Source organism: Pseudopodoces humilis, chromosome 3 (assembly GCF_049639895.1).
Source record: "Pseudopodoces humilis isolate 2021_Gansu_Grassland_sample_001 chromosome 3, ASM4963989v1, whole genome shotgun sequence".
Taxonomy (NCBI): Eukaryota; Metazoa; Chordata; class Aves; order Passeriformes; family Paridae; genus Pseudopodoces; species Pseudopodoces humilis.
Window position 1 is genome coordinate 110,444,842 of NC_142202.1, and position 26,403 is coordinate 110,471,244.

General features: G+C 40.1%; 1 protein-coding gene across 8 annotated transcripts in view; it reads right to left on the reverse strand.

Annotated features, from left to right (window-relative positions):
• The window catches only part of PKHD1 (PKHD1 ciliary IPT domain containing fibrocystin/polyductin), a 234,539-nt gene that overhangs the window by 59,587 nt on the left and 148,549 nt on the right, over positions 1-26,403 (reverse strand). For all 8 annotated transcript variants that reach the window (XM_088053430.1, XM_088053431.1, XM_088053432.1 and 5 more), the window contains 8 exons: positions 25,817-25,954; positions 17,907-18,020; positions 17,196-17,283; positions 15,322-15,476; positions 13,355-13,507; positions 12,142-13,020; positions 10,620-10,782; positions 8,529-8,689 (listed from right to left, as the gene is read on the reverse strand). In XM_088053430.1, coding sequence (XP_087909556.1) covers positions 8,529-8,689; positions 10,620-10,782; positions 12,142-13,020; positions 13,355-13,507; positions 15,322-15,476; positions 17,196-17,283; positions 17,907-18,020; positions 25,817-25,954 — 1,851 coding nt within the window. The remainder of the gene's footprint in view (positions 1-8,528; positions 8,690-10,619; positions 10,783-12,141; positions 13,021-13,354; positions 13,508-15,321; positions 15,477-17,195; positions 17,284-17,906; positions 18,021-25,816; positions 25,955-26,403) is intronic.

Below are 26,403 nucleotides of genomic sequence, written 5' to 3' on the forward strand. Positions count from 1 at the left end.
ACAACTGACTCAGATTTGTGGGCATCACCAAAGCTGGAATGATAAATAAGAATGAAACAGTTCCTTGGGAGAATATGAAGGAGTCTGAGCTTTGAGGAGAGGTCCCAGATAAGGAATGGATTCATAGAACTGAGTGAATGAATTTGGAAGGGACTTTAAAGACCAGCTCATTCCAACTGCCTGCTATGGGCAGGGACACCTTCCACTATCCCAGGCTGCTCCCAGACTTATCCAGCCTGGCCTTCAACATTTCCAGGGATGGGGAAGCCAAAGCTTCTCTGGGCAACCTGGGCCAGTTTTGGTTCCCTGGTGCTGTAAGCTCCACTCAGACCCTGGACACAATTTTCTATGGGACTCATCTCTACACTTACATGTTTCACATCCTTTCAAACTCGTTGGCATTCCACAAGAACAGGCAGACTGGATGATCAGGACCAAGCACATGGGTTGACAGACAATCTCTCTCTCCTCCCCACTGGTCACTCTTTGTCTTCATCAGAAGCATTTAGAATGTCCTAATTACCAAATCTTCCTCCTACAATACCCTGGCCTTTGGACCCATATATCACTGTCAGACCTCAGAGATTCCTGCAGACAACAAATATCCTCTAACAATTTTTAAAATAGGTACTGAAAGGGCCATATGAAGTTATTTGATCCATCCTCCACCTGCTCAGGAAAAGATCAGCTCTACCTGATTATCTAAGGATGTTACCACTGATAAGGACTCTGCAACTCACACAGGCAAGCTATGCCCATGTTTCTCTGTCTTTATTCCAGCATTTCCTCACAACACATACAATTATGCTGATGATACTTCAGACCATTATTTCTGATTCCACAGACTTTGAGAGCAATTAATTTCTCTTCAATTCCCAGCAACCTCATGTTTTTGAAGGCTGTTCCTAAGCCTCTATTCCACCTTTTCTCAAGACCAAGCCACCCAGCTTTTCTAGCCATTCCTAATATCTCCTGTTTTCCACATGCCTAATAATTCTTTTCATCTTTAACTGTCAGGCTCCTAAATAAATCCATGAGTGGTGCATCCATCTGTTATTTAGGTTTTATGGACCACCAATGCTTCATGAATCACAGTTTAAGAAACGCTACACTGAAACAGAAACCTCATCATGTCAACGATAAGAAAAACCTTTTGCTTGTATTGCAGACAACATTTATATACAGAAAGGGAGAGAGCTGGGTTTCAAACTCATAACTAGAATCCTAAATGAAGGTGATGTGGTGTTTTGGGGGTACTGAGCCCCTGGGGAAACAAACAAGCTCTCCGAGATTTCACAAACTCTAAAAATGGTAACATTTTTCTAAATAGCTCCTTAAATATAGGAGTTGAGTTTGGAAAATGAAAAACCTGCTCTTTTATCCTCAGGGATTAAGCCTAAAAGGAGAAGCCAAGAATTTTTGATAGCAAGAGTAGGCACAAACTATTTGTTGGCACATCTTCAAAAAGGATTGCTATCCTAAGGGGCAAGGTTATCTCCCATTGTCAGGAACCTGACTTCATAATCAGTTTTTCCAAAATTCATTTGGATAATCATTCCTAATAGATATGTACACATATTTTACATTTTATGCAGTTGAACATCAGTGCATGACTGTTCGAAAGAATCTGAGGAATTTAGAAAAGAAGTAGGAAGGGTGGCACAAAAAACTAAACTCCATTTACAGCAATAAATGTGCAAAATGGTTTGCCAAGGTTTTTTTAGCTTCATCAGGAGAAAAGAATTTGATACCCTTGTTTGATGGGAACAAGGAAGTAAGGTTTGATAGGCTTATAGAATAGTACATATACAGTATATAATCTGTTTGTGCATATACGTTGCTCTATGCTGATCACATGGAAAATGAACAATGCCATTCATCTCACACATCCTAGCTTCAGAATTAAGGAAAAAGTAACCCTGAAAAAGGAAAATATCTGTTTATTTGAGCCTGAGATGCAGTTGACTGTGAGCAAAAGCAATTTATAGTATTTCAAAATGGACATGTGGCATGGCCACCTCAGCCCCAATCCTGACCTTGTTGCTACATCCCCAGCTGTGCCCAGTTCCTCCATGATTTACCAAAAAAAATCACACTGAGGAGTGGTTTTCCTTGGCAGAGGAAAGAGACTTAAGGAAGTCTCATGGTGGCATCCAGATCATAGAATCGCAGACTGGCTTGTGCTGGAAGACACCAAGAAGTTCATCTTGTTCCACCCCCTGCCATGGGCAGGGACACCTTCCACTATCCCAGGTTGCTCCAAACCCTGCCCAGCCTGGCCTTGGACACTTCCAGGGATCCAGGGGCAGCCACAGCTTCTCTGGGCACCCTGTGCCAGGGCCTCACCACCCTCCCAGGGAAGAATTTCTTCCATTCCTCTTATCTAAACCTGCCCTCTGTCAGTTTAAAGCCCTTCCTTGTTCTATCTTCTCTCCCAGCTGGTGGATTCTCCACCCACAGAATTTTCCCTCACTGTGCTGTACTGATTGATTGTTTAATTCAGTGTGTTCAACCATCTCACCCTTGATGAGCCACCACATAGACATCAAAGATATAAAAATAACTTAATTTCCTTTTGGATTACTTTAAACTTTGTTCTCCCATGAGCATTACAAAAATCCTCCCAACTTTATTCTCTGCTTTGGTCTCAACTTAATTAAGGTCTGCTGAAATCTTTACCAGAGATGTGTTTTCAGGAAAATTAAGAATTAAAAGCATTTTCTGATCATATTAGGTTTGGTTTTTATGAAAGAATAGCTTGGTAAGAGCTCTTTTAATGTCCTCCATTGCTATTTCCAACCCATTTTGCATGGGCCATTTATTGCAGAAAAAGCAAATTTCTATTTGTGAACAGCAACAGCAAAAAAGCTCCTGAGGAAAACAATGCTGATATTGCATTGCTTCATTCCTTGCAGATCTACCAAACCTGCATTTTCTTCTCAGATATCTTTAATTACTGAATATGATTATGCATAGCTAGTGTGGCTAATCATATTCCTTGGAATATTAAATATTTATGGTGCAACATTTTCACCCAGCTTTAGACCTAACTTATACTGCCAGCCTGTGTCTCAAAATTCTATGCTTCTCTAAATATAAATTGAGATTTTTATTGAATAATTAAAATTACCAGAAGAAAGAAAATTGTACAAAAATCTTTGACCTATAACCCAAGTTATTTTGGACTGTTTTTACTTTTATCTGACATTTTATCATATTTCTGATTAAATTAGCGAACTTCTGCATATTCATTTATTACTTTTAACTTCAATGTTATAATTCAAAGAGTTTTGACAATAATTTTTGATAAAATTGTTTGCATAACTGCTTCAGACAAGCATTTACATATTGAACACTTTCCTCTTTATGATTTAGAAAATGTACTGGTTACCTCTAGAGAGTAAGCAAGACTACTGAGCAATTTCACAGCTTTAGATTTGTCTAGATTGAAAATAACAAGAAAATATCATTTCAATGATTTGCTAGTCAGATAAAAAGTTCAGTTGTCCACAACACACTGATCCTCTCACCAGTAGATTAACACTAAAGCTGAGTCAATAGTAAAAAATTCTGGGTTTTTTTTAAGAATAATTGAATAAAACAAAACAAAACAAAACAAAACACAACTGCAATTGTTTTTTGTAGCCAGAATTTAAATGTAAAGTAATGTCCCAAAATATAGTCCAGGAATATCTTTTCAGTAAAAATTGCTATGCAAAATACACTTTGGGCTGATTCTAGTCAATGCAACCACAAAGTTTCACCTGCCTTAAGGGGGGGTGTTTTTAGATTCAGACTCTGTTTGTCAGGGTTCTGGAAAGAAAATTTTTAATTCAATGACTGGCCTTGGGCAAGTCACAAATTCTCTCCTCTTCCTGGAAAACTAATGCCAAAATAAACGTCCATCCCACCGGGGTATTGAAGACCTAAATTTCGCTGATTCTTCTAGTGTATCCAAAGAACTTACAAGGAGTTGTCAGATTTGACTGGTGTAAAGCAGAAAATAAATTCAGTTGTCCACACAAAATGCAAGGAACACATATTTAAAACAGAAAGAAAAAGTTGCATGAATATTCATCAGATAGCCCAGAGCTTCATCATCCCCCAGTAAATCAGAATCAGAGAGGCCTGAAGGAAGGACACAAAGTTGGTGAAAAGGCTGGGGGATCTCTCCTATGGGGAAAGACTCGAGGATTAGGTGTGTTCTCCCTGGAGACGACGAGGCTCAGGAGTGAATCCTGTCACAATATTCCAGTACTTATGGGGAAGCTACAAGGAGGGTGAGGCTCTCTCTTCACAAGGAGACACATGGGAAAGACAATGGGCTACAGGTACTGCTTACACCAGGAAAGCTCTCATCTCAAGATAAGAAATAAGTTTTTTTCACAGTGATAGCAATTACTGGGTGTTGTAGCTGTCCCTGCCCTGGAATATCCAAGGCCAGGTCAGACAGGGCTTGAAGGAGCCTGGGATGGTGGGAGACGTCCGTGCCCATGGCAGGAAGATGGAGCAAGGTGATTTTTAAGGTCCCTTCCAAGCCAAATCATTCTCTGATTCTATGGTTTATTGGAACAACCTCCCCAGGGACATGGGGGAGTCTCCTTCACATCTTCATTTTGAGGTTCTCAAAATGCAGTTGGGCAGGGTGACAGATAATGTTCCTTTCCCACAAAAGGGTGGACCAGATGAGCTTTTGAGTCCCCTTTCAACATGATCTGTATTATGATTCTATGATTATTCAGTCCAAATTGCCTTAAATTATACCTAGAATGTATCTGTCCGAGGGAAGAAAACATACTTCTGCAGGCTCAAGAGTAAAACTTGAAAGAGTTGGTTTCATCTCTCCAATTCTGCGTATTACCCACATAATGAGTCAATCTCTCTTTGCTCACTGGAGGGGACATCAGTAAACTCTAGTGGAAGGTGTCCCTGCCCATGACAAGAGATGGAATGAGATGACCTTTAAGGTCCTTTCCAAGCCAAACCATTCCAAAATTATATGGTTCTATGATGACTCTGGAGACAACAGAAGTGCAGACAGCTGGATCTTCTACTACTTTCAGGTCCTCAGCTACATTTCCACCAAGGGCAGATAATGAATTCCAACGCCTCTGGGAGTCATCCCAGACTACAGAGGTGAGGGGTTGTGATAAGAATCCTATGAACACTGCAAAAAGCCAGAACCTGGCTGATCCTTTAACTACACAAGGATGGTTGTACCAGCTGCCCTTCGTGGAGCTGCGCTTTTAACCTGGACATAGGAATCAGTTGAATACACAAACTGTTCACTTAGCCTTAATTCCCCAAGATGACACTCCTGTTTATAGCTAATTCTGCTGTACAGCTTATGATTCTGGTATTTCCTGTACCATGGAACCATTTAGTGCTCCAGGCCTGGCCCCAAGCTCTTTTGCAAGAGGCTTGCTCTAGACATGAGTTTTAGGAGAAAAACATTTTGTCATCCAAAAATGGCAGCTCAAAGAGATTTAAATAATTACAAATTCATGTTAAACTCATTAAATTGTTTTGGATAATTCAAAAAATGGTATTTTGAAAGTTCCTCATAAATTATTTAGGGAGAAGGGTGTTGGAAAACATTTAATTTTAAACCTTTGCAGCATTATATTTAAAAGACAAGAAAAATAAAGACTAAAAAGAACTCTCATATTAAAAAGTAATTATTCTTTGTTGGACTCAAACCCACTTTTGTTGTTACTCCTTTTTTCTTGCAGTAGAAATAATAATAGCAACAAAAGTCTTGGATCTGCTCCCTACTATTCTGTTCTTTTTTTCTGAATTCTGTGGTTTATTCAGAAAACTAAAACGTCATTTTGAAGTGAACAATTCTGTTTCTTCAGAGTCACAATAAAAAGCTTGGTCTATGAGCAAAGAGCAAACTCAGTGGGTAAAAGTTTGAGAAAACAAAGGGAGAAAAATGTGGGTATAGAAATAATAAGTTTCATAAATCCTATACCAATTTCATCTTTAATAAAAGACATCATGTGAATCCAGGAGCATTAATATCATTCTGAATCATCTCTTGTGCCCCAGTTATGGCTCTCACAGCCTCTTCCCTGTGATATTCCTAATTCTGACAAAACAACTCCATGGCTTCTTTTCCCTGAAGCCTACTGAGAGTTTTAGTTTGCTCCCCACAGAGTAAACTGAGTACCTAAAACTGGCTGAGGGACACTTTCAATCTGCCTGGCCAAACTGGAAGCTTGAAGTGAGCATAAATATTTATGTGTATCACAGAATCAATCATAGACTGGTTTGGGTTGGAAGGGACCTTAAAAATCATCGCATTCCAATGCCCCTTCCAAGCCATTCTGTGATTTCATAATTCTATGGCAAAGCCACCATCTTCACAGGCCTTGAAACATTGTCACACCAAGAAGGAATCTGGCCCCAAAGAACCATAAAGGCTGGAAAAGACCTTCAAGGTCATCATGCCCAGACCGAATGAATGCCACCATGCCCACTTAACCATATCACAAACGGCCACATCCACTTGGTTTTCTTAATGCTTCCAGGGATGGTGGCCTCACCCCCATCCTGGGAAGACTGTTCCAATGGTCGGCCACCCTTTCTGGGAAGAAATTTTTCCGAATATCCAACCTGAATTTTTCCCCCGACCTATCGCTAATTGCCTGGGAGAAGAGGTCAATCCTTCTTTTCAGGGAGTTGTAGGGAGTCTCCCTGAGCCTTCTTTTCTCCAGATTAAGGAACCTCAGCTCCCTCAGATGCTCCTCACAGGATTTATATTCCAGACCTTTCCCCAGCTCCTTTCCCTTCTGTGGACACACTCCAGCCCCTCACTGTCTTTCTTGCAGTGAGGAGCTCAAAACTGAACACGGGACTTGAGTTTTGGCCTCATCAGTGCCCAGCACAGGGGATTATAATTCCTCTGGTCCTGCTGGCAGGAGATCAGTTGGAGCATGAAAGTTGAGCTTTTTCTCCAGTTTGTCATTCCTGGGAGCCTGCATTGCAGTGTGAAAAACGCTCAGTGCTACAACTTTCAAGAGAAAAAGGAGAGAAGGGAAGAAGATGACCACAAATTTACCTTATCCTCAAGTTGTGTCTTTTCAAATGTCACCCTTAAGACAAAAGAAACCATAGGTCAGAATGAGAAATGTAGAGGAATTTAATGCACATTTCTGAAGGGAGGGGGAAGAAAACCCATTCAGATTTGGGGAGAAAAAAATAACACAGCAATTTTGTCATATCTTCAGAAGCGGGCAACATTTATCATATACTGGTACCTCCATTTGACAAGGAGATAAACCCTGTGGAGTGAAGGTTGTACCCTCAGTGCACTTTAGATGGTGGGGATTCCTCTTATACCTACAACTGTCTGTTAGGATGTGCTAAAAATGGTGGGAATCTGAATAAAATCCAGGTTTTGTATGCAAATATATTCAGTAATATGCAGGTGCTAAGTGGTAATCGTACCGGAGCATTAATGCTTGTATGTGATTCATAATTAAGGTGGAAAAGGTACAGTAAAAATCAGTGTTTGCATCTAGACAACACATTAATCAACCCTGTAAGCAGCCAGCTACAGCAGGATCCTTAGAGGAAAAGCCTTACACATTTTGTTTAAAGATTAAAGTTCTTGTTGTGTTTAATCAGTTTTAGAGTGTGAAGGAACACAGGATTAATTACAGTCCCTCCCATCAGTCTCCCATACCGGCAGAGTCACAAACGATGCTTCTCTACAGCAAAATGGCCACCATCAGCAGCAGCAGGCACAGGGAAAGCTAATTGTAATTAAAGAGTTTATTTGGAATCAGAGAGCTGAGTTTTAATCAGGAGGAGAATGGAGCCTTGCTGTGGGAGCCTTCAGAAAGTGGTTACTGAGCAGAATGGGCCTTTTTTAAACAGAGAGGGGTTGTCAAATTTCTGGAGTGGGTTTTCAGCTTGATTATCTCCTCAGTGGGATGTGGATGAAAATCCTTGTGGGGCCAATTATTGGTATTATTTTGCAGTTTTGTGGTGTTTTTACAGCATGTGCCCCACAATGCTCTCAGAGGAGTTTGCAAGGGGCAGGTAGAATCACTGATCATGGAATGGTTGGGTTGCAAGGGACCTTAAAGCTCACCTCATTCCACCCTCTGCCATGGGCAGGGACACCTTCCACTATCCCAGGTTGCTCCAAGCCCTATCCAACCTGGCCTTGGACACTTCCAGGGTGGGGCAGTCACAGGTCCTCTGTGACACCTGGCCAGGGCCTCAGCACCCTCACAGGGAAAAAATTCTTTGTACCATCCAACCTAGTGAGTCAGACCCCCCCAAGGGGCTAAGGGTGCTGGGTGAAATGATTCTGCAAGAGGACAGAGTGGCACTGGTGGACATGGTGCTGCACACTGAGTCACCCCAGACTTCCACAATTCACTACATCCTGCCTGCAAGGAATCACACAGACTGGGACCACCATCATCTCAACTTCAGATCTCAGTGGAAGCCACATCTCATGGCTCAAACGTCAGCCTGACTTTGCAAACACTCCCATCAGCACATGCACTTACCAGCTTCTGAGTAGAACTGTGTCCATTCAAAATCTGACTTTGGGAAAACAGAGACAGGTGGCTCTAGATCGAGGACACCTCCATCCAAATCTTTGAAAAGGGCTTTCCTTGAGCCTTTGCATCTCTTTTCAGGGAGCTTGGTGTCTTCAGAAGTTTGTCCACTGGTAAGTAGGGAAGGTAATATAATTAGTGGTTTGGAACAGTCAGAAAAACCTGTAAATTTCTATGTAAGTCAATAACTACTGTCTGCCACAGAGGAAGGTACCTGTAACAGGTGTGTTGAGGGGAACTCATCTCATCTGAGACAAATACAGGACAGTTGAGATGATTCATTTCCTAAACAAGGGTCTATATGGACTACAGAAGGAGGTCAGTGTGTTTAGATAATTTGCCTAAAATTTGGATCACTAAAGCGTAGTTAGCCAAATTGCTTTTAATTGCAGATTGACTAAAGGAACTTAGCTTAAAGGAACTAACTGAGCATCTCACACCCATAGCAGAATACAACACTACAAAAAGACTTGTGCTCCAGCAAAGTCCATAGAGACATTTTCACATTGCTACATGGATTCACGTTAAACCTTGAAGAAAATGGAGAATTTTTTGGTCTCAACTGAGAAAACCCAATTGCTGATACCTTGAAGGGGTTGAACAGGTATAGGCAGAGATTTGCAGTAAGGGCAGAGGAACAAATAGGCCAATTCATCCAGTCAACCCAGCTCAAAGGAGGTGGAGAACAAAGACTGCTCTGATCCTGACTCTTCAGCTCTTGACCATCTCTCAGCAGATCCAACATTTCTGTTAGTAAGGCCTACCAGTGGGAGGAGCAGAATGTTTCATGGATTTTCAGCATTCCCTGTTGTTTCTATTTCCCCTCTTGCTCCAAGGCAATGCTCATCTTCTCTTTGACAGGACATACCCATCAAGATATCCCTTCAGGATGCTTAAGCAAAACAATGCAGACATAACCTGGATTAAGCTCAGCAGCTGCAGAGTTGGATTAAATAAATGCACGCAGATATTGCATGAGGAGCACTGGGAGATGTAGAGGCTCAGCAGCCTCCCAAGGAAGCATTCAGTAATCCATGTGCACTCCTCACATTTGAAAACCACCAGCTCTTGCACTGGACTGGGTATTCAGCAGCTCACTGCTAGCAGAATATTGTGGGATACAAGAGTGAAACATAATGGGAGCTGACAAGCTGGACAGGACTCAGAAATCTACACGCAAAGTAATGCCCAGGGCAAAAAGCAAAAATATAGAATAAAATAAGAAATTCTGGCAGAAGGCTGGAGGGGCTCTAAACATAGCAGTGTGGGACACCTCCAATTATTTTTGACTGGCAAGTGGAGTCCATGCTGGAATTTTTTTTTGGTACTTCAAGGCTTTCCTGACATAGCCTCTGCATTGTGTTCAGTGACTGCGATAAATAAATAGGCACGTGGTTTCCATTGGATGTGATGTGTCTAAACCACTCCAACCAGCAGCGACTTAAGGTTACAGACTGAGTTCTCCCCTCCCTCCTCGACACTCACAGATGATATTCTCCCTGGGCAGGAGCAGTTCTGGCAATCATTTGACATCTCACAGCCTGCCTGGTACTGATCAACATTTCTGATGTGATCTCACAGGCACAAATCAACCCACGCTTCACCGACCAAAAGGACATTCCCTGTCTCAGGGTTTTTTCCTGGAGGTCCTGACATTTTCTGAAGCCTGAGGCTGAGAAGTCAGAGATGCTCAGGATGGGGGTTTAAGAAATGGGATATGTGAGGCTTGTTTTGCTACACAAATGTCAGGAAAAGGAGAAATCCAAGAGGACTGGTCCAGAGATGCACCTTGATGGAATTCGAAACTCAAATTATAAAAGATTGCCCTAAACTAAATTTGGTAGTGTTTTTCCATTTTTTTTTTTTTTTTTTTTTCTGTATTTGAGTTTTTCTGTGAATGTTTGTTTGATGTCGGAGCTTGTTCATTTTTGTCAGACAGGAGCAGTACAAGAGCAGAGATTAGGGGAAGATAGTTCCAAAGCTGTAGGTGTTTGGGGTTTTTTTTTTTGAAAAAAGATAGTTCAGAATGAAGCATTTTACCTTGTTGGATGAAAGTAGAACTTGTCCTTCTCACTGACATGTAACATCCTTGATGTCTCTGCTGTGATGAGAGGCATGATGTCTAAATGATCAGCATTTGACATGATACAGACATCCCTGTCTTCACTGTAGCAGCTCTTTGTAAAACCAGTAAAGGTGACTTCTGCCAGGGATTAAGAGAAGATCAAGCAAGGAAAAGTGGTTAAAAGAGTCCCATAACTAGAGATAAGAAAGTTGTTTTTTTCCTGTGATGTTTTCCATGTTAAATTGCTCCCATATATATCTGTACAAATTATTTTTAAATCAGACTAATAGCATTGTTCATAGATCTTCATGTGGCTTTAGAATACTTTGTAGCCAAGGTACGTCCTAAGTTGATACAAACCAAGTCATACCCATAGGAAATAAAATCAAATAAATAGTAATTGAGAAAGGAAAAAAAAGCAAGAGTATTTAATACTTTTTCATTTGAATAAGTATGAACCAGTTAAATAACAGCTTGCCTTGGATAGTTTTTCTACTTGCCAGAGATTAGTATAAGACAAGCAGGGTGTGATGACACATATTTGGCTCTGGCACCCAGCTCTTGTGCAGCTCCAAATCCATATTTTGCCATGAATTTTTTGTGAGACTGTGCAAGTCTATTTGTCTTTCTCTACCTCTCTTATTCTTCAGTAAAAAAGGGGATACATTTTCTTGCAAAAGTAAGTAACAGTGAGGAATAAGGTCATGAAAAGCAGTGAGATATTTAGATCCCAACATTGCAACCAGCTATCAGGGTTCTGCTACATGGAAATATTGTTCTGGGGACTGAAAAATTCATTTGAAACAAAGATCCAGAATACATAAAAGAGTTCTATTCCTCTTGTGCAATCTCTTATACTAAAAAAGGTCATAACTTCTTACATTAGAAGTTATCTTCTTAGAATTTCATACAGCTTCTGTGAGCTGTAGTTCCTATGTTCTGTGACAATTCTACCCAAAGCGTGATATTCACTTCTCAGATTTGGTGTCTTTATTTAGGTGGAGGCAACTGTGGGTCAGAGAGATGAATTAATTGGAAAAGTAACACAGAAGGAAGGTCTGTGTGAAGTAGAATCTATACATTATCACAGGACATAATTATCATGGAATCATAGAATCCAAGAATGGACTGGTTTGGAAGGGATCTTAAATCTCATTCCAACCCTCTGCTATGGGCAGGGACATCTTCCACTATCCCAGGTTGCTTCAAGCCCTGTCCAACCTGACCCTGAACACCTCTAGGGATGGGGCAGCCACAGCTTCTAGGGGCAGCAATTATCCTGCAGTAGATACAGGAATTGAAAAATATCAAATCATTTTTTTTTCTTAATTAGACCATATCAAGTTGTGGAAGAATTCTATCAATTATCAATTTCACGGAGGCTCTGATTTCTCAGACTTGTCCATTTGTGGAAGACTGCAACTTCAATTGGAAAAATTAAAATAGTGAGGAAAAACAGTGCCAGAAGAGTCTGGGCAGTGGAGACAGAAGACCAACCTTTCAACTTCACAATTCCCAGGGCTTTTGGACAATTCCCAGTTTTGTGCCAGGGATCCTCTGGCCTTTGGCTGGGAACGGTGGTAAACGTGGGCCATAAAATCCCAACACGGCCTCTTAGAGGGTAGCGTGGGGGTCTGTCCTGGGCTGTTGGGTCAGCAGAGTGAGGCTTGATCCTGTCTCTGAGGCAGTCAAAAGTCGAGCTTGTTGCCACAATGACAGAGTTTTTAAGTTCTATGAATTTTTTCCCCGTGTAGCATTGCTCGGCATAGGCACAGTGCACCACTGCCAGGAGTCCCACGGTATTGTCCACCAGCACCACGTTTTCCAGCATAATGCTGCCTCCAAGGTGGAGCATGACACCATAGTCATAATTCTTGTAGGACAGAAAACCTGTGATTCTAGTGCAGGTCTGAAATCCATCTTCCTGGTACAGGTGAATGCCATGGAGACTGGAATGGGCCACATTTCCACTGCAGTATTCTCTATCTGGAAAACATTCTTGGCCCCTGATATGGAAGCCAATTCTCTCGGATCCTGCCACGGCATTGCCGCGGAGGGAGACACTGGTGGCCAGGTTCACCTTGATGCCAGCAACCCAGTTTAATGAACCTGCTGGCTGCCTGCTCAGAATAACAAGGCTCCTGATGAGAGAATGATTTTTCCCTTCCAAATCAATGCCAGGTCCAGTGGTGTTGAACACCACGTTATTGTGCAACAAGATCCCACTGCTCTCAACTGCTTTAATGCCGGCTCCGCAGCTGCCGCTAATGCTGGATGACACCACTGAGGACTCCTGGGATACATTCCTGAATTCAATGGCAGAAAACTCAGGAGGCCCAAAGTTCAAAAACTGAACATTTAAGAGTTGAAGAGCACCTGCAATGAGATAATTTGAGTGAAATCAATTATATTACATAAGAACATATAAGGACAACCATGTTAACAGTCAGATATGTAACAGCAGGTACTTTGTCAGTGTATTGTAGTGATGGGTATTTGTTAATAAATACATACAAAATCACAGTAAAACCTTACAAAACACAGAGCAACTCCTCCTAAAATATCTTCCATATTTATGAATTTTTAGTGGTGCTCATGTCACATAGCTCATGTTTCCAACTTTCATAGCACATGTGAATGGACACACCCATTGCTGCACCTTTTTGAGCAAAACCAGTGTGCTTGATGAGGACAGGTGAATCTCAACTACCTTCAAACTCCATCCCACTGGAGTCTGTGATGTGTCCCACCAGCATCCACCCAGCACAAGCCACATCTGACTGGATCTGCACGTTCCGTGTGAGGAGCCCAACCTCCGCGGCCAAAGGGATGCGTCTCCCGTCTTCTGTGTCATGGGAACGCCCTGGGGAGTTTCAAGAAAGCAAATGTGATAAGTGTCTATCATACCTACAAACCAGTGCTTTGAGGGACATGAATCCTGACAGCTCCTCTGCCAAATCTGCACTGACATTCAGGTGTGTTTCACCCCCAGCACAATCTGCATGCATCAACACAAAACCCGAAAGGCCACCTGCCCATCAAATATTCACTGTGCGCTTATATTTTACCAAGATATCTTGTTTTTAGAACAAGAAGGTGCTAAACCTTTCCCCTGAGGTGTGCAGGTGCCAAAGCAATGAACAGGTTCACACTTCATTTTTTCCAGGCTCTGTGTGCTGGAGTTACTCTTCAGCACACTACAGAGTTGATTTCCATGAATTTTCCTCAGGATGAGACTAATGCCAAAACCCTCTTTGCTACACAGTCTTGTTTGTGTGCATTTTCTAAAAGGATTTTAAAACATTTTTTTCAATGCCTTTCTGACGGAGACTTTTGCTCAAGTTTATGCAATTGTTTTAGCTTTGATTAATCTCAGGTGACTTTAGACACATGCAGATGTGATTTAGTAATCCAAACTGGTTTTATGCATGATGGAGAGCAATAAGGAAATCTCAAATGTAATTTGTTGTGTATTTTATATACCTGCTTTAGAGGCAGATAAAATATGAGTGAGAGGTAGGTATTGTATGTATTTTTCTGCTTTAATTATCAGGAGCTGATAGTGACAGGCTCGTGTGTGAACATTTACTGCAGATATCCATATTTGCCAAGGTGAAACTCAGTATTTACCCCTTAACTGTCCCATCATTCCACTTTTTCAGCTGTTATCTAACAACTGCTGCATTACACAGGGGGCAAGCAGTAATTTCTCCTCGTGATACATTTATTATATCTACATCAGCTAAAAAGAAAGGCCTAAAATGCATAAACTACTGGAAATGAAGTCTAGATGTGCTATGCTTTGAACTGCACGTTTAGTTTGAAAAATACAATTGTCATAAAAAACTGTGCCATCAAGGCTACTGTTGATTAACACTGTGGATAATTGCAGAAAAGAGCTCAGTTCCAAGTGAAGCTTTGATTACTGGCTCAGACATTTAAACATTTGCCATTTAAAGCACGATATTTCTGGATCTTTTTGCCCATTACACTCATTTATGTGCCTACTGGCTGGAATAAAGATCAAATTTTAAAAATATTGATATGCACTAGAAAAATCCCGTTTGAAGGTTCCAAATTTGACCTGCTAATAAAATCTTTTTGCTTTTGTTAAATAGATGGTATAAATTTACTTTATAGGCTGAAATAAAAGTAAATAAGTATTAACACTGCATCCCTTTTCCCACAGAAAAATAGAACCAGTGCAATCTACATCAAAAATAGAGATATATGCAGATTTTATATTTATTTAGATATTAGTTTATAAATACATTCTTTTCATGCCATGGAATTGATAAAATTTTGTACTTTATAAATATAATTATTTTGAAATTTGAAAAAAGGGTGGGGTTTAATTATTTTCCAGGCTTTTGACATACCATAGAAATTATGCAAAGGGCCTAAAACCCTACATTTCTTTTTTCCTTTAAGAAAGGAAAAATTATTTTCTTGCTCTGTGAACCAGCTCAACATGAAACACCAGAAAGTTTTCCCAAACAATTCAGCACTAAATTAATTCTGTTCACAGAAATTCATGTCAGAATCAGCAAGCTAAAAAATCATACGGAGAAAAAAATGAAGATACCACAAGTAGAATTGATCCTGTTGAGATATGAAATGGGAAGTCATTACTTCAGAAGAAAACTCTCCAAAAAAAAGGAAAGAAAAATTCCTTACCAATGTGCCTGTGTAGAAGATATTCATGAATTCTTATATTATGACCATGGACTTCTTTAAGTGTAAGTACTTCTGCTTGGTGGGCTTCATAGGAGGAAGAGCTGATCACAATATCCCCACCTTGATCCCAATCTACTTCATCCTCCACAAAAATCCTGTAACACCATGATATAAATTTAATGTCATTACACTTACAAGAGTTAGGCTCACAAATTTCGTTAAAAATGAACAGTTTTGCTCAGAGAGATGTCAGAAAAAAAGGAAAATAAGGTCCACAGGCTATGCTGTAGGAAAAGCCCCTTTAGGGCTTTCTGCATAAACAGATGTCTGAAATATGTGGGAGGAAATTAATCCTGAAGCATCTATTTCACACCATTAACAACATATACAGTTCCAGTACAGCATTTCAGAGCTCAAGTTGCCTCCAAAAGATATATCAGAGTGTTTTTGGTGCCAGGAATATTCTACAGAGCTGAAAGTCAGCTTTGGATTTAGACAACACCCAAGTGCAGTGTCCTGTGGCTGTCTGCACTTGGCATTCAGCTTCCACCAGAACTTGTTGGTACACTCAGCAGTGGGAAAGGCAATTCACTCCTCTGAACCGGGAACTTTGAGCAGGATTTGATTCCCTAAACAAGAGCACCTCTTGCTATCTGAGATATCTGAGGGTATCTGAAACATCAGCTGGCAGATGTGACAGGACTGGTTCCTGGAGACAAATGTGCAAGCTGTGGATGGAGCCCAAAATCATCTCATATGAGCCCAAAGAACACCTCAAATGGGACCAGTCCGTCTGTTTAAGAACCTGAGTCCTGCCCCTGGTAGCTGAACACCCTCTAGGCACCAGCACTTAAGACTCTGCTGGCTACTGAACATTGCACAGAGTCCTGCATTTATTTGTTTTAATCTTGAACTGAAGATCCCCTTTTACAAAGTTGAATTAGTAGTTCAGGGGATTTTTAGCATCACATAAGGGAAACAAAAGCATTTAGTGACAGCAAGATGCATCATGATCAGTGTTTATCTCTATTTGATAAACACCTTGTCCTGTTACAGGGTGACTGCTGCTGGCCAGGTGATGATCTAAACTCCTCAGGGAATTATTGAGAAAAAAGGGCACTGAATGCATTCAGACAATGCCTCACATGCAGTCTAGAGTGACAGAAGTGCAGAGAGAAAGGAGATTCCTAAAGGGATGTTGTCAAGTTTTTCAAGAGTCTCTTTCCCCAGTATTTTTCAATGGTGAGTAGGTTCCAGATGAGCACTTAAAGTATACACCTGTGAATATTCAATAAAGAAATCCAACAAAAATTGTATTATTTCTTCTTTCCTTTCTTTTTTATTTTTTTTTTTTTCTTTTTGAGGAATCACTGTATATCTTCTAAAATGGCAGGAAAGTCCTTCCTGAATTTAAAATTCATACTGGAAAAGGATATAGAGCAGGTCCTCTCCTTCAATAAAATCCACTTCCTTCAGCTTTCATTTTCCTTTAGCTTTCATATTCCAGCACTGATTTACCTGTTTCCTGTATCCAATCACATTATCTCTTAGCTGGCTATTGGTAGACTTTTGATGAAAAATAAGGAAGGAAGGAAGGAAGTCTCAGCTTGATTCATCCATAGAATTTAGATTATTTTGATTTCTTTAGAATTAAAGTTAATCTGGGTTGGAAGGAGCCCTAAAGATCATCAGCTTCCCCATCATGGTGCAATTTTCTTTTACCTAGGTTCGGTTTTTTTTTCTATCTAGAAAGAATTCAAACAGAGCCTATCACAAAGGAAAAGAATAATGCAACTCACAGAAATATTAAATACAAATCATAGGAACAGGAGCCAAAATTTAATATTTAAAAACATATTTGGGCAAAATACCACCTTTCATTGCCAGGAGCAACATTAGTTCCCAGATGTGTCCAAGGCATCTTAGGATAAGCACTATAAATTTGCACCTGCCCATAAACTCCTGGGAAAAAAAAAAAAGAAAGAAAGAACAGAAGGAGGATTTCAAAGGTTAAAGGAAAAAGAGGCTTGAGAAGAACTGAAGCAATAACTAAATACATGGAAATCTTTATATTTATTAAAGTATGTTTCTATATTTTATGAGAAGTGTAACAGAACAAAGAAAGCCTCCACTCAAAATACACAGTGAAGGATCAATAAGTCCTCAATAAAATAAAATGACCATCACATGTCACAGAGAGGAAATTTTACCACAGAAGTCTCATTGATATAAATTAGAATTGAAGGAATTCCAGACAACTATATCTACCATTAAAAAAAAAAAAAATCTAAGTACACAAATTAGGTAAAATCTCCAGGAAGTAAATATACAAAAGTTATGCAGCTATTATTAATCTTTCTGGACAATGAACTTTATTTTTTTCCCCTCTGGAAAAGGGATCCAAAACCAGACAACAAGTCCAAAACAGAGAAACTTTTCATATAGAAGATATGTACATTAACTCTAAAATATGTGTACCTTTGTTTGAGGTTTATCTGTACAACATAGTAACAGTCTCAACAGTGGTTGATTTGGATATTACCAAAAATTAGTTTTCCATGAAAAGTGGAATTCATGTTTCATACCAATATTCCCTGGGTGGACATTTATATCCTCCAGACGATCACAGTAAATCCCTTCAGATGCCCGAAGAAGGAACAGCAGCTTTAAATCCCTTTCTAGGGGATGTTGCAAAGAACCTGCAATAAAGACAAAACACCATCAAACCCATCAAAAAAGGCTTCTGTGATGCTGAAAATGGGAGGGAAACTAGGAGGGAAATATGTGTGAATCTGATTTTAATGAAATATCTAAATGGCTGAATTAATATTTTCTTTCTCAATCAGTTTTTACCTCTTTGCTCCTTTACAATTTCACCAGTTCCAGGGTAATTGTGCAGCAAGCATGGGGAAAAATGGAAAGACTAAGGGAAAATGTAGGGAAAAAGAAAGTACCCAAGAAGTTTTGGTGTGTGCAATGGCAATATGTCTGCACAGTAAACTGTATTCCAACTTTGCCTTCATTTCTTTCACCGAGGGTAGTTTACACTTTCAGAGGAAAATGGTCCAGCACTAAACAGACACTAAGGAGGAAAAAGTAGGACAGTTTTTGCCCTGGAGAAATGTATGCGGAGTCCAGTAAAGGAGTTCAGCGTTCCTTTAAAATTAGAGATTAAATCAATTATGCAACAGAAAATTGCAGCAGATGTAGAACAAAAATATATATATGTATCTGTACAAAATTAGCTGGCCTGTCATGTTCCTTTAATATTTAAAAATTATTAGTTTGGAAAAGAGAGCTGATTTTGTATCCTAAAGAAACACTTTGCTTTAAGAGCCTTTTTCTGTTTAAGTGAAATCAATAAAACAATTCATTGTTCCCCACCAGCATCTGACTGATAGCTGAGGATATTTAAATTCGCTGTACAGCTTTTTTAAACAGCACAAGACTCTCATGCTTCCCATCTAATGTATCTCAGACCAGTGAGCTTGTATATTCTCTGGGGACATGGAGGGAATTATCTTTCAGTGTCCATCGTCCACCCAAACCAGCTTTGATTTCCTTATTTAAACTCCCATAACTGTTTGAACAGAGGAAAACCAGGAATTAGGTTGTGTCCAAATACACTTTCACAATTTCTCATATTTTTCACTCCTGGTTACAAAGCACTTACTATTCTAGTTATGTCAATTAAAACCATCTCATATATCCAATTCTCAACTCAGTTTAAAAACCATTAAGTAGGCTTCCAGACTTAACAATCATGTACAAAGGATTGCAAATGGGGGTTCTATAGGATGAATTGGAAGTTCTCCCTCCCTTAAAAGAAATACATCTACATTTAGCTAAAAATCATAAATTCTAGTCCAAAAAAGCACAACATAATAAGAAATGCTTCTTGTTTAAAAAAAGTCAAAACCACACAAATAAAAAATACAGCTAAAGTGAGAAACAGAGGTCATTATAAAAGTATTTATAATGGAAAATAAAATAAAATAAAATAAAATAAAATAAAATAAAATAAAATAAAATAAAATAAAATAAAAAAAATAAATAAAATAAAATAAAATAAAATAAAATAAAATAAAATAAAATAAAATAAAATAAAATAAAATAAAATAAGGAAGATAATAGTCACAGAAATTCTTCAGTGGCTGGAAACTGTAATTGGTAAATGACACAAAAGAACACAGGAGTCATCAATCAGTAGAAAAATTCTACTTCTTTTAAGAATATTTAGAAGAAAAATAGACTTAATACTTGCTTATTGCCATCAATATCTCCATGGGTTTAAATCAATAGATTTCAGTACATGAATGCAAGTGCTAGCGGGGAGTTTTCCAGGAAATCAGTTGGACAATTAAGGTGGACTCTTCAATAATTTTAGGATCACTCACAATGTCTGAGAGCCCTTGAAGAAAGCTAATATTGTGCCAATATTTCAAACAAAGATAAAAGTAAGAGCCCCAGGTAATTACAGGCCTGTCAACTTGACACTGATTCTAGGGGAAAAATAAATAAAAATGGAATGTCCAACTCTGAACACAATTAATAAATCATTAAAGGTGGATGGTATAATTAATGCCAATCAACCTGCTTTTATAGAAAAAAAGGTCCTGTGAAACTTCCTTGTTATCGTCTCCTAATGAGATTACAGGTCTAGTTGATAAAGATAATAGCTTTGATATCGCATAATTGGCTTCTCCAAGGCACTTGGCTTAGTAGCACAAAACTTTGTGATTAACAAACTACACAAGTAGAGCAGTAACGTGGCACACACTAATTTACAGCCTGAGTAACTGGAATGGGGACATGGACTCAGCCAGGCCTGGTCCTGCAAATCCTGTGGAATTCAGTTTTTTATGAGACACCCAAATTTGTGTGAAGATACTGAAAGCAAGCAGATAAACTGACACAAATGGAGAGGACAAATACAGGGATGGTCTAGGAAAGTCAGCAGGAATTTTGAAGTGAAGAATTAGGAAAAAAAGTGAATAATGCTCAAGGGGACCCTGCTTGAGTAGGGTGGTTGGATTAGATGACCTTCAGTGATCCATTCCAAGTTTGGCCATCCTGCTGTTCTCTTATATTGAACAAAAGGCCTTGAAAAGGTAAGAATCTCTCTGGGAATAAATGGGGAAGAATGAAAAACAAAGGGTGAAGCTGAGTAAGGTCTCAGACACACACTTTGGCTAAGTCTAAATGGATTCCAGCAGAATGGCCCATGAAAATGAAGATATGGAAGCAGCAGATACCTCATCTTACTCATAAGGGGAATCCAAAATAGTTGATTCACACAAGTCACAGGGACTGGGCAAGATTCAGAACCTTATGAGATAATTGGCTATGAAATCACAGCTCTTGTAATAAGTAATTTTGTTGGATACAGCAACTTGCCATAAACAACAGGAATCATTATTTCTGCAACACATAAGTGAAGGATTTGGGCTTTAAATGTCTCTCTTTGGATTTTGGTTATGAAAACTTCTGCTTTCTTGTCCAACTTTTCTGTGGTGAGCAAGTCCTACATCAGATCGTACCAAACTTCCCAGTTCTCCATCCTGCATGAGACGACCAGAAATGGATCCCCCCTCATTCTGCTACTCCAGCTGGAAGCCCTGGCAATTTGATGAGCAACCAGATTGATCATAAAGTGAAATTATAATGTGCTGCTGGCAGAGAACCAGGAAAAAAAGGATACTTGCAACCTGGGAATTACCAAAAGCTGGTGGAAATGTCTGGTGAGATGTGCAGAGAAGGTCAGGAGGCACTAAAGACAGAAGCAGAGCTCCCTCAAACTCTTGTTCTTCCAACTGCACTACACAGCTCAAAAAAACCCAACCATATATGATAATCCTGTGTTAATAAACAACCTGAAGTGTTAATAAATTCACCACTGATTACATATTGTCCTGAAGAAGTGTGAGATCCAAAGGTTGAGACTGTAACACAGATCTGTTACAATGGTTTCAGCTGGTTCATAATCCTTCATCAGGTCTAACTCCTGGAGAGGAGAAAAGCTACTACAAGAAAAATGGAGGGAATAAGAAGGAGAACAGAAATAGAGATGAGTTTTGTCTATCCAGATTTTCATTTATTCTGGACTGTGGTCTGGATCTAGTTTGTCGAATATTAAAAGCATTTTCCATTGTTTTCATATTTCAGTTCTGTTCCAGATGTTCTTCCTGACAGATTTTTTGCTGTATTGTTTTGGGTTTTGTTCCATAGCAAAACCCTTACAATTCTTTCCTAGAATAGTGGGTGTTTCCTCCCTTCTAGCCTTCTCTTTTTTTCACCACATAAGACTCTGCAACAGCTGTTACATATAACAGCAATGAAATCTCTGAGATAAAATCTCCTCCCTTCACCTGGCAAACAGACTTTGCTGAGTACCTTACTGGGACCACCTCCTCTATCTCTGTTTCCTGAATCCAAAACTTCTTGGACTCTTAGACCCCAGCTATTTTGAAAACTGTGTCATATTGTCACCAGAAAGTCTGAGGAGCTTTTATTCATGGTCAAAACACAGCTGGGCAGCACCTACTGCTGGATCTTCTTCTGGAGCCTCCTTCGGGTGTTCAGGCTGCACTCTGGAAAGCAGCCTGGAAAAGTAGCCAAACAAGGAGACCTCACTTGGTTGCCTCTTTCTGCCAAATGTATAGAAGATTTCAGAAGTCCTCAGGTCCACATCTCCACAGCTGTGGAGTGGGAACCAACAGCCAGAAGTGGGGGATGAATGAGGAATAAGTGGTGAGACATGTCAGATGGGATCTGAGAGTCCCAGTGCCCTCCAAATCCTCTCTGGAGGCTGGCAGATACAACACAGGGTTCAATGGCTGAAGAGCAGGATTTTTAATCAGAAGTTGAAGGCAAGGGGAGACACCTGAGGGTGCCCAGAACAACAGAAAATCCTTATAATTAGGCAACTGATCCATGTTTCCAGGGAGGATCATACACCAACATTCAGGTTTCTTCATGTAGATTTTTTCTTGGTACCTGTATCAGCCAGTCCCACAGACTGCAGGGGCTTCACTGGTTATATTGGATAGATCTCTACTGGAACAGCAGCTCATGTGCTGATGTCCACATTAAACCTAAATTTGGGTGTCTTGAACATGTGAACCAAATCCCTTCCCTACATGGTACAATCAGTTAAAAGAAACTGAGTGGCTTGGAAGGGGTAAAAGCCAAATGGACAGAGGCTGAGGGGTTCATTGAAGGGAATTCAAATGGTCCAATGAACTTTTCAAACCATTTTCCTGTGATCCAGAATGAAAATACATCTTGGTACACCAATAGAGTCCCTTCTTCACACAAGCTGGACAGCTGTGCAGGGATGATATTTGACTGCAGCGTGGGACTCAGCCCACAGCTAAAGATGAGACCCACACAACAGAGGTGCTGGAGAAGCTGGAAAAGACAGTAAATTGGTGAAACTCACTGGTGCCCTAATTATTGTTCTTTATTTTCTGCTAACACATGTATTTAATGAAATACACTGATTTACCCTTTGACAAGTCAGTATGGGGTTTTTTTTCCTGGAAAAGAAGGTGAGTAAATACATTAGAGCTCTTACCACAAGCAAGATAAGAGGCATTAGAATTGTCTGGGGTTCCCTCTCCAGACAATCAAGCCATGAGCTAATGATGACCTTAGGCTTCTTGCCTCCAATGAGTGACATGACTGACAAGCAGCCATCAGGAGATATGTGAAGAAAAGAATGTGACAAGTTGAAACTAAAAAGAGAAATCGTATCTGGATAATTACTTGGTGAGATCTACCATAAAAAGCAAAAGCAGCCTGCCAGCAAAGAGCAGCTGAGTGCAGTTTAGTTCAGGATGAGTCCAACGGATCAACGTGTGCCAAGTGAACTTCAGCATTTTCTTCAGCTTTATTGGGAGCTGAGGGCTTTGTTCAGCAGTGGAACAGGGCACTTTCTGCACATATCATCTGAGTTTTAATGCTTGTGGGTTAAAATGAACAGAATCATCCTAGCTGAGAACGGAAAAACAGCTGTGAGATGTTGAACTCCTAATTTCTTATCTTGCTTTGACACAGATGTGATAATGATATTTAGCACTTTGTTTTCTCTCTGAACCTCAAACTCTCCTTTTGTAAGCTGGAAAAATAGTTATTTTTTTCAGTATCATAGTGCAGAGAAATAAATGATGTAACTAAAAATCTGTTGCAAAAATCGCCATCAAATAAAAGACTTTGAAGGATAAAGTGAAAAAGAGAAACTCCTTATCTCAGAGGTAGGACTATGAAAGTATAAATAATCAGAAAGTTTTCCTGGATCCAACAACACTGAAGGGCTAGGAGCACCCAGAGAATTCCTGTGGGAATAGATCCACAAATTTTCCTTTGGGTTTTCCAAGGGTTTTGACAGAGTTCTTTGTGGTTCTTGAATCATCTCACGTCTTCCTGGGATCATAAATCACATGGATTGTGGTCATACATTAAAGAGAAAAGTGATGATTGACCCTGCATGGTCAAGGATATTCCAAGAATTCTGATTTCCCAACCATCACTATTTTCTCATCCCAAATTGCTTGTAAATTATTGTTCCAATAAAATTAATTGGGTTCTTGTTATGGTTGATAAACTCCAATTTTACACTGAATTTTTCTCCTTTGTTACATATTTCCCATCATCATTTAGTTCCTGCATTTGTGGTCATGATTTAACCTTTTGACTTTGGTTTAGTTTTTTGGGGTTTTTTGCAGAGAAGTCAAGTGATCTGGAGGACACCAAACCCAAATAAGATTAATTTCTAAACTGCTCATTGTTTTCTAGGAGTTTAAGGGAATAAAATACTCCAGCTTTACCAGAAAGTCTTTGTCCCAGGCCACAGAATTAGAAGGAACAGCATGTGGCCATAGATTGCAACGCTGAAAACAAGGCACAGAGAAATTACACAACAGGCAGGACCTGGGGATTTGGCTCACGTGATGCCAACCTGGGATCCTGCTCAGGCGATGCTGAACACTGATGTCCACATCTATTAAATCTGTTTACTAAACTGTCTCATTATCTATTTTGTGTCAGGATTTCTTTAGGGTGTGGTGGAGTCAGACAGATGGGCTTCAAAACCCTTCCTTCAGGCATGGAGCAGGCAGGGTTGGACAGATGGGCTCCAAGACGTTACCGTAAGGCCTTGAACACATGAGAAGAGAAAGGGGAAGGGAGATAAAAACAGGCACTCCCAGCTCTACATGCAGGCAGAGAAGCCAGTATGAGATGTGGGAAACTTGCAGAGTCTCTACCCACCCATCATCTCACAGCTGAAACAAGGGCAGCTCTCCAGGAGACGCTGGACCGCAACTCAACAGCTGCAATACCTGTTTGGTTTTTAACATCATTACTACTCACAGATGTGCTGGAGGGGAGTTTGTGCAGCAAAGTGCCTCAATGTTTTTTTAATAAGTGTTTTTAGCAATGAACACATGCTTTTTCTTAAAACCAATATGAAACCATATTTAAAGTGCAAAGGAGTCTAAGTAAGAAATGACTGACACTCTTTCAAGTATATATATCTTTTAACCTCCCAGATTAAGCTTTCCAATCTCTTTTTCCAAAGAAAAACACAAGACAGCAAAATAACTTTTTTGGCCAGTACTATATTAACTAAACAGTCCCTTGAGATTAACAACAAACAAATATTGAAGCAGACTTCCTCAGGAGGTGATTACACAAACAAATTCTCTTTTTAAAGTTCATGAAACCAATCTTGAGAAAGGTCAAGCAATGATCAACAATGTGATCCCAGCATCCTAAGGATTCCTGTAAGTAAATATAATGCCTGACTTTAGAAACCTTGATATTTAAAGGAAATTATGTGAGTAATTACTTCAGAGTGGAAAACCACCAATCCTATCTGCTCTAAATAATGTGGAACAGCCCCAGTGACTTTGGTGACTGTGAAGCAGCTGGAAGTAGGGGCAAGGTGGTACCTTCTTGAGGTCCTCATCTGTACAGAGGGATGAGAGGAGCAAGTGTGCCGAATCCAGCTGTTTCATACCACAGCAGGATTTCCAGGCATTCAGGGAATTCTCCATGACTCTGTTTATGTTGGCTTTATATATTTCTGTGTCACAAAAAGTGTCCTGTTAATACCCATAGGCACCAGGCATTGCCTGAACACTAGGGCAGATCCTGCCCTGAGGAATTACTGTCTCATAAAGCAACCCCACAGGAAGTAGGGAGGACTTTTACATTTATATCAGATAAAATCTCTGCCTCAGTGAAACCAGGAGTGAGGTGAGATTGCAGTATTTGTAACACATTGTTATTAAAGGAATAGGTAATTAGCTCCAGTGGATAATCATTGTGCTTCACATGGATTCTGGGTGTCCAAACTGCAGATATCCAGATAGCCACAGGGCACTAGGTTTGACAGTATGTTTATGGTGACACTAAGTCCTTCTCCAGAGTTTTTTTCCTATCAAGAGCTGAAATAAACCCCAGGCATCCCAAGGATGAGCTGTTCACTCACCCACTCTCAGCACACCCCCCAGCACCACGACACAGGCTGCGCTCAGGACGTTGCTGGTGTTGCTGGGGAACTCGAGGGTCCCCAGGATGTAGAGTCCTCTCAGAGGTGGAAGAGCCACATCCACCAGGATGGTCCTGTCTGGGAAACAAAGCAGAGGATTGTTTAGGTCAATGGCAGCCTGACAACACCACTTGCCAAAATGTGTGGCGAGCTGGTGAAGAATGTCAGCTCGGCTTTTGTATTATTTAGATTGTTTTTCATAGCATCATGGAATGGCCTGGGTTGAAATGGACCTTAAACCTCTTCTTGTTCCAACCTCCTGCCACGGGCAGGGACACCTTCCACTATCCCACATTTCTCCAAGCCCTGTCCATCCTGGCCATGGACACTTCCAGAGATGCAGTCACAGCTTCTCTGGGCAACCTGTGCCCGGGCCTCACCAGCCCCTCAGGGAAGAATTTCTTCCTAATATCTAATACAAACCTACCCTTTTTCAGTCTGAAGCCATTAGCCCATGTCCTGCCACTCCAGGCCCTTTGTAAATAATCTCTCCCCATCTTTCCCATTTTTGCCCCATGAAATTGAAG